Below are 8,222 nucleotides of genomic sequence, written 5' to 3'. Positions count from 1 at the left end.
ATTACATAATGAATGAATAAAAGAACAAACAGAAGTTTTAATACATTAGTATACTTACTTTTAACTTCGGATAATCGTTCATGATAATAGTAACCATCCCCACGTAAGGAACGAACCCCCTTGCTCGCCCAACCACATGATGTTTCTCAACCCATAACTGACCAGGTTTGTACAAACCACGATCGTCAACCTCGTTGTTGTCTCCTTTCGTCAAAAACTTGATTTTTCCTTCGTGGCTGGAAATATTATTGGTCGAAATGGGATTGATTTAAAAAACAAATATTACAGCTCGTGTGTACAACAGTTGGTTTTAAATCAAACGTTTTAGTCACTTAAACCATTTGTTAAACATAAAGTAAATAATGCATATATATAAAAAGAAATCAAACTCACATCATAAATTTATAAGTTAACATGATACAAATTTAATAATATTTAATATTAAACTTACGTTTCATGAACTTTTATCACCCGATGCACTATAGGAATGTCTCTACCCTCGATTTTAAAAACCACAATCTCTCCGGCACGAATTGGGTCGGAACGATCGTTACCAAGGAACAGAAGATCTCCTCGATAAAATGCTGGCTCCATGCTACCACTGCGTTATGGTTGAATGGTAATAACGCAAAGGCATCGTGTTATTTTATACATATTAAAAAAACCTGGGCTGGCATTTTCAAAATACAGTTAAACCTGTAGTTCTCTCTTTGAAAAAACAATGGCTCCATGTTTCCACTGTGTGGTTGGATGATAAAAAAACTTTTTTTTAATATTAAAAAAAACTGGGGTGACATTGTTAATATGTAGTAATCCATAGTTATCAGCGGACCTTATTAATTAATGTAGTGAATGAAATAATTACAGAACAGACAAATATACAAACTGACATTTTAGATATTGAATAATGCAATTTGCAAATACGCCAAAATGTTAAATGATGTCCATAAAACACATACAACAAAATATTTTGAATACCAACCTAAGAACGACAACAATAGGACTCTCACTACCAGTGGCTACCATCATTCCTTTCCATATCATTAAGGCAGAAGCAATTATCATCCCAAAGTTGAGAACTTGGTAGTAGACCTACAATAATAAGGATGGTGTTAAAAAAATTATTGCATATTTGAATTGAATGAAATTATTTTGTCTCTTGGATTACAGTTAAGGTCAGATCAATTTACAACATTGTTAAATGACAGTAAATAAACGTAAAACGGCAGTCGTTATAACATCCCTGGATAAAACAGAACTTCAAAACTAATTAGGTTAATTTTAACCTAACACAATATTCACATGTGTTTGATATAACTTCAACAATTTAGCGACAGTTATTTGATTTTAAATCCAAAAAACTTACCTGCCGTTTATTCATTCGTTTAAAATCGTCGAACATTTCCATCTTGATATTTGTGTGTTTTCTTTAGTTTTAAATAAACGCAGGCCCCCTGGATCTATAAAATATAAATAAAATAGTTACAAATACTACAGAACGTATGTAAACAAGCAAATAATCATAACAGAATTTAAGATATACATGTAAAGTTTACTGCAACGGTGCTGCTAAAATATAAAATATAAAGTAACACGCGCAACTATATGCAGTGCTGCCACTTATTTTTCCATCTTTTTCTGATTTTGCTCAATTAAGGTAAATTGTATTTTAGGTAGACATATTTAAGAGATATATGTGTAAAGAACATATTAGTACTTACTATTGCAATACTTTTTACGTTATAATTTAACAAAAAACTTACGGAATACGCGTTTTAATTAATTCATGGCAGCACTGAGGCTCGATTCTGTTTATAAAGATCAGATAATTATGTCTTTAACGGGGACTGAGATATCGAGATAAATGAACACCGTAGTACTTTCCCAAAGAGAGCACTATGGTGAATACACATTAAATTCCAATGCACACCATTTCTATACATTTGTAATATGTTCCTGAACGCAATCTACGTACATCCCACTACTAATAATGCCAAATATTTATGTATGTTTCTTTCTATTTGGTAATGTTTTCGGCCAGATCAAGAGTACAATTAACTACTATATATGCACCAAAGAAGTAAATAGAAAGCACTGATATGATTTTATTTTTTCCATTTATGCAAAGATTAAAATTGACATATTGTAACAAAAAAAAATTTTAATTGTAAATTAGATATGCTGTGCCTTCGTCTAATTTTTTACTTTGGATTACACATAAAGAAAATGGATTCTTTTTAGAATCAGATATATATTTAAAACAAATCGAAGCAGCTTTTATTATTTTATAAACTAAAACTTAAATCAATAAATTAATTGGAATCACACATTGAACAATCAAACATTATACATGTAATACATTCGTTCAAGCTCTTTGTTTTCAAAGGAAGGAACAAAATTAACTTTGACTATTTCATCAAAACCTTCCTTGGTAGTCGGTTCAACAAACTTTTTACGATGAGAGTAAATTATCATTGAAGATATGATGTCATGAGCAGTACCGCTTAGTTCACGAAATCTAAAGTTTTTAGATTATTACACAGAATATGGAATGAAGTTTGCCCTTTTAATTTCAGTGGCTTCAATTTCAATACTAAAGTTGTCATAACATGTGTGTCTATTTCAAACACATTGTGCTCGCTTACAAGTTCTCGCTTATAAGCTTACAATCACATATGTAACTTTGTAGCCTGTGGATGTAGTTTATTTTGTATGGCTGAAAACTTGGACAACAGATATTAATTAACCTTTTTTTAAATTTGTCATGTATGATATACCCAAGCAAGCTACAGTAGTTGTTCACCAGATAAAAATAACCTTCATGTGGCATATGCACTCACCTATTGTTATGAAATGCATGCTCAATAGAAATATCAAAATACAAACATCGGCATGGACATTTCCTTTCTTTAGCACAGTCAATATATCTGTACAAGGTAAATAAACAATAGCAAAAACTGCCAATCTAAAATTTTGAATAAATAGTATTTTTTGTTATATTTATATTTAGCTTTACTGGTTCAAAATAACTAGCTGCAGACTACAAGTTAATAAATCGGTTAAATTCCATACTAAGTTGTATTATTATCTTTAATACATATAATATTACCAAAAACTTTTGAAACTATGTTTAATATTTATCAAACTTTCACCTTTTCCTGGATTCAATGTCAGGATTAGTGTTGTCAATAGCAACACTTTTACCTGATGCAAGAGCTGACTTACAAGCTGCCACGCATTTCTGCCAAGTTTTCAAGGTGTCCTGAAAATATATCAACATGAAATGTTGGGTTGGGTATAATCATGTTTTTAAACAATAATATTAACTTTTTCATTTACAGAAATTGTCTTTTTTGTCATTCTATTTAACATATAAGAGGTAACGAATAACTATACTCAATGGGATAAACTTCACAAAAAGCTATTATGCTGCATAAAGTAAACAAAATAGTTTTATTTAGCTGAGGATTCCTTTTTAATTTTCAACTCACCCTGTTAATCTGAACATAACCCTTAGGAACCAAATGTTGTCGGGTGAATGTTGATTTACCACCTGGTAAGATAAACAAGTTACTTCATTATGTCAGTGGCATTTTTATGCCATATGCAGATTTTCACGACCCCCAACATCCAGTCAGCTTATGCACACATACAGCCAGTGTGATAGTAGCAAATGGTTTTGATCAATTAAAAAAAAATAATTGGGATATTATTTAGAAAACAAACTTACAAGCAGGATAACCAACAAGGATCAAAACTTCTTGCTGGTTGCTCACAATATTTCCAACTGAAGTAAGTTCTTTTGACGAACTTTTTAAAGATTTCTGTAAAAAACGGAATTTATTGCAATCTCTAAATTAGTTGCTATTTGATCTAGTGTGGCCATCCACAAACTGGTTTACAAATCGTTTTGGCTGTTATTGTTAAAAAAGTTACAAAAATGAAGATTACCGGATCAAATTCTGGAAGTGTGAACTTGGCAGGTTTCTGGTTGAGAAAATATTCCTCTGGTGTGAAGAATGGAACGTTGAGGTTTAATGCAAATAGCCTGTGTGAGAATGAATGAACGTATCTTATTTATTCACACATAGAAAAAAAACAACAGTCGTTATTACTTGGTGCTCTGTTTCATATACCTCGTGCCAGCTTGTAGTTATCCTTGGTGGCTAACTATTTGAATTTTTATTGGGAATAACTATGTAAATTCAATTATTACATTGAAAGTGGGTGAGCAGGCAACAATATTTAAAAAACCTTCCCGCAACCAACAAGAGTAAGATTAATAACCCACCTGTCACTGCAACTAAAATCTTTCTTTCTTTTTGGTTCCCAGTTCTTAGCACGGCCTGCTGCATCCCCCACGTAGGTAAAATCATCAACTTTTATTCCACCATTACCATAGTCACATAGCCAGTTATAAGACCCAATGTTTGGTTTACGATATTTACATCTCTTTGTGGCAGCTAGGACCTGGGCGTTATAGAATGATTGAACTGTAGATGGACCTAATTAGTGAATACATTAACCAAATCTAGGTTTCTGGTCATTGGACCCTGTGTAGAATGAATTAATCACCCACAAAATTGCATAGTCCTACGTAAGAACTTGTAAGCTGGCACGAGGTGTATACAATTAAACACTTTTGTTTTATCGACTGTCATTTCTTCGCCATGCGAGTATAAATAAGTTAAATTCATTTATTCATTTACCTCTAGTTAGGCTTGAATACACTTACAATCACAGTTATTTTATTGATAGAGCAGGTGGCATAGGTGTTGAGTGTAATAAAATTAAACCACAAACCATGAAAGGTTAGAACACACCGTACACCCCTTTGTATGGAAATTTCACACAAGATCTGAGTTCAGTTTATAATCTAACCTGACAAGGAACACCCAATGCTTTAACCACAGCTTCTGCCTTTTTCTTAAAATCTTCTTCTTTTACTTTTCCTTTAGAAATCCCGTTTTGATTCGAAATTATGACAATTTTTACACCTAAGAATATTTGCTAGAAGTTCAACAACATACAACGTACTGTGATACTCATTTGAAACAGAATGAGATGAATTTAAAGTTTAATAGTAAACAAAACTGAGAAATTCAAACAAAATAATTTTTTTAAGAAAAAATTTAAACAAATTTTAAAGTTTATTAAGATTAGTTTGGTTTTAAAATTCCAAACTACTACCCTACCTTCTGCTGACAATTGTTTTAATTTCTTCGGTATCTCCCCCAACATTATCTTCCAATCCTTATAGTCAGTTGCAAATGTTTTACCTTAATCAAAACATTATTAATAACAAAAAAATAAATTTAGGTCTTTCTGAATACTGGATAGCAAACACTGATAGTTTAGGAGTCATCAGATCGGTATTTACAAAATATAAAATTAGTCTCAAATGTTACAAATAGAGAACTAACTTGGACATAAAAATAGATTCAATTTTAAATGTGATTAAATTTGGAACAGATTTAGACCAGAGTCGTCTACCCACTACTAGAACGCCCGTACCTGATTTAGTAGTGATTAAAGTTGAATCGAGATCAAATGCAACGACCTGTGACGAATGTTTCAAACCTTCCGACTGATACACCAACATACTTTGGTCGACTGTGGACCAACCAATCTCGCATTGGCTGGTTGTTGTGGAAACTAAAATGGAATATACGTTGTTATTAAAGCTCTGTTATTACTATATGGTATTGGAAACTGGGGATTAAATGGATGTCATGTTATTATTGAAGTGCAAGGATAGGATATGTTATTGTTAATTAATTATGTACTCACAGAAAAAAATGCAAGAAATGGTTAAAATCTCTCAGTCAGGCCTTTCTAACTAATATTGGGAAAAGATAGAAACAATGATTAAAATCTATTTGTATCATAAGAACTGTTTTATTTAAATGATAAATTGATTAGAATCAACAAAAGGTACATACAAGTTATGTAATAACTACCTGGTGGTTTGGTATCCGTTTTCGGTTTACTGAAGGATTGTTGTTGTAATTGTTTTAATTTTTCTTCAATATTATCTTCTGTATGAGAAGCGTAGTGTGTTTTATTTCACAAAGAAGTAGAATAAAAAATTTTGTACCGACTTAACATAGGCGTGCAGAAAAATTCGTAAATGTTCTCAAACCATATAAAACAAAATTACACAAAATCACTTTCACCTTTTAAATCTTTTTTCAGTTTCTTTGATTTGGGAACATTATTATTCACAAAGTAATCTGTCAATGTTCTTTTTTTGTTTAATGTTGAAGTTGTTTCTTCACCTTGATTGTCTATTAATGCAATGTTGTTAAACATAAACACAAAAAACGAAGCATAACTTCTATTTGTAATGAAACTAATAGAAGTTTTATACATGATAAAAAATTTATGTGGAGTAAAAGATATGGCGACAAACAGCCGCCGTTGAAATGGGCTTATGATTAAAAAGAAAATTACATTTAATTGGTCAAAGAAGCGTGATAGCTTAAGACAAAATAGCACAGTTTCTATACAAAACATATAACTGTGAACAAGTCTGTAATATATACACATAAAGAACAAATACATACCATTAGTAACAAAAAGCAGCTTATGTGGAAATTCTTTTTGCACGACGCACAAAGTTTCATTCTCATGTAACGAGGCTATGTTGTTATGGTCCAGTGGTTTCCCATCTATACATCCTGGTGTAGAACCAAGTTGACGGACAGTGACCGATTTATTTGAATAATCAGCTGTTAATTCCAACTGCTTTCTGTTAATTGAAATGTAATGTAGCTGAAAACTTGTACATTAGATGTTTATTATACATTAAACAAAAAAAAATTCAAAATAAAGCATACTGTTACAGATCATTACTGTATTTTACTATACAAGAATCGTTCAACTATATGTACATCAGATGAGGGTCAGATTCGCGAAATTTATTACAAGTTATACTGTTATTTTATGTTGATGAATACACGGTAAAACCTAGTTAAGGTATGAAACTGGGGTGCTAAAACATGGGATGACCTTTTTCAAGTCATCGGTGCCCTAGGTACCCTTAACATTACACCAATGCATTGCATTAATTTGTATGGGATACTGTTTTTCTATAATAAAAGTTGGACAGTAAAAGGAGGTATAGAGGGAAACTGAATGCTAAAAGAAGGGAAGGGAGGGACAAAGGGAAAATTTTTACCTTGAGCAGCGTTTGTCGGTTATTTTTGTTGCCTCTGATCGACCAACCACAACAGCTTGTCCATCAGGTAAAAATATATCGTCATGGTGACCGTCACAACATTGTAGATAAATCTCCATTGTTACGTAACAGTTAATGTCTTAAATATCACTTTAAGTTAAATATTTGCGTTGCATGAATAATAAGCAAATATGTGCCGGGCTTAAATAAATGATTTTTGTGTTTATTTGGAAAAACTGACAGCCACATATCTACCACTGTTAGCTTATAGCATGATAAAAAGTTCTTTATCAAAAATTTATATTGAAACAAAGCATTTGGAAAACAGAACAAAATAGTAATTCACACAAATTAACATAATCTGAAAATTTAATTTAACAGTATAAAGCAGTTTACGATTGTCTATTTCCATTGTTGCTTAGCAACGATTGCAAATTATCATCATTCCATTTCTTCTCCAACTCTTTAATTGTTTCATGAGAATTTCCATTGTCTTGCTCTAGTTCTGGAAGTTCATCAAGAGGAACTTCGATGTCTTCTACAGGAAGTTCATCATTGATCCAATCCTCGTCTATTACATCAATGAGACGACCATCAACCTTTACCTCACTATCCATTATAAAGGGATCTGTAAAACAGTGCATATATTATATACAAGGTGCTAATAACTGTACATAATATGGGAGTGGTATAAAATAATAACGTCAAGCTTTTTTGTTGAAAATCGCAGAAACGACAGTCGTTATAACCAGAGCCATAGAAATACCGAGTAGTCCAACCCATTGTTACGTAAAACACAAATTGAACGGCAATTTGGGTCCAAAATAACACAGTAGGTATAGGGAAAATGTATGTTTTTCGGTAAATTACAGAAAAACTTGGGCCTAAAAACAAATTTAAAGGTTGAAAAATGTAAAAAACATGTGTTATTTGTTTTCTGTGTCAAAAAAGTCAAAAATTAGAATTAGAAGCGGTTGATTTGCGACATTTTAGTTATTTAATGCGGCTATATTTGTACATTTTTTCTAAAAAATGTTTGGTA

The 8,222-nt window shown here is 31.7% G+C and overlaps 2 protein-coding genes across 2 annotated transcripts in view; both read right to left on the bottom strand.

Moving 5' to 3' along the window:
- The window catches only part of LOC100183780 (signal peptidase complex catalytic subunit SEC11A), a 5,725-nt gene extending 4,256 nt beyond the window's left edge, over positions 1-1,469 (bottom strand). Inside the window, exons 1-4 of the mRNA XM_026838503.1 lie at positions 1,367-1,469; positions 983-1,092; positions 452-601; positions 59-236 (exon numbers count right to left, since the gene is read on the bottom strand). Of these exons, the coding sequence (XP_026694304.1) occupies positions 59-236; positions 452-601; positions 983-1,092; positions 1,367-1,408 (480 nt within the window). The 5' untranslated portion in view covers positions 1,409-1,469. The remainder of the gene's footprint in view (positions 1-58; positions 237-451; positions 602-982; positions 1,093-1,366) is intronic.
- Positions 1,470-2,000: 531 nt separating this feature from the next.
- LOC100182223 (bifunctional polynucleotide phosphatase/kinase) lies at positions 2,001-7,842 on the bottom strand. The gene is made up of 14 exons (XM_002127361.5): positions 7,181-7,842; positions 6,567-6,751; positions 6,177-6,287; positions 5,961-6,038; positions 5,515-5,655; positions 5,196-5,279; positions 4,882-4,997; positions 4,292-4,470; positions 3,952-4,048; positions 3,731-3,824; positions 3,492-3,553; positions 3,153-3,262; positions 2,841-2,927; positions 2,001-2,518 (listed from the first exon to the last, which is right to left on the bottom strand). Exons 1-14 carry the CDS (start codon positions 7,297-7,299, stop codon positions 2,338-2,340), a joined length of 1,644 nt encoding a protein of 547 aa, XP_002127397.1. The 5' UTR covers positions 7,300-7,842; the 3' UTR covers positions 2,001-2,337.
- Positions 7,843-8,222: the final 380 nt, after the last annotated feature.

This window comes from Ciona intestinalis, unplaced genomic scaffold (assembly GCF_000224145.3).
Source record: "Ciona intestinalis unplaced genomic scaffold, KH HT000094.2, whole genome shotgun sequence".
In the NCBI taxonomy this organism is placed as follows: domain Eukaryota; kingdom Metazoa; phylum Chordata; class Ascidiacea; order Phlebobranchia; family Cionidae; genus Ciona; species Ciona intestinalis.
Note: the sequence above shows the minus strand (reverse complement) of the source record. Positions and strands in the feature narration are given on the sequence as shown.

What these genes read in the sequence shown, in the direction of transcription:
- LOC100182223 (XM_002127361.5), bottom strand. Translation starts at nt 7,299, where the DNA reads ATGGAGATTTATCTACAATGTTGTGACGGTCACCATGACGATATATTT. An exon ending in AAAACAATTGTCAGCAGAAG is followed by an intron (nt 4,998 to 5,195) that starts GTAGGGTAGTAG and finishes AAATATTCTTAG; the next exon opens with GTGTAAAAATTGTCATAATT. An exon ending in GTTATGTTCAGATTAACAGG is followed by an intron (nt 3,263 to 3,491) that starts GTGAGTTGAAAA and finishes ATATATTTTCAG; the next exon opens with GACACCTTGAAAACTTGGCA.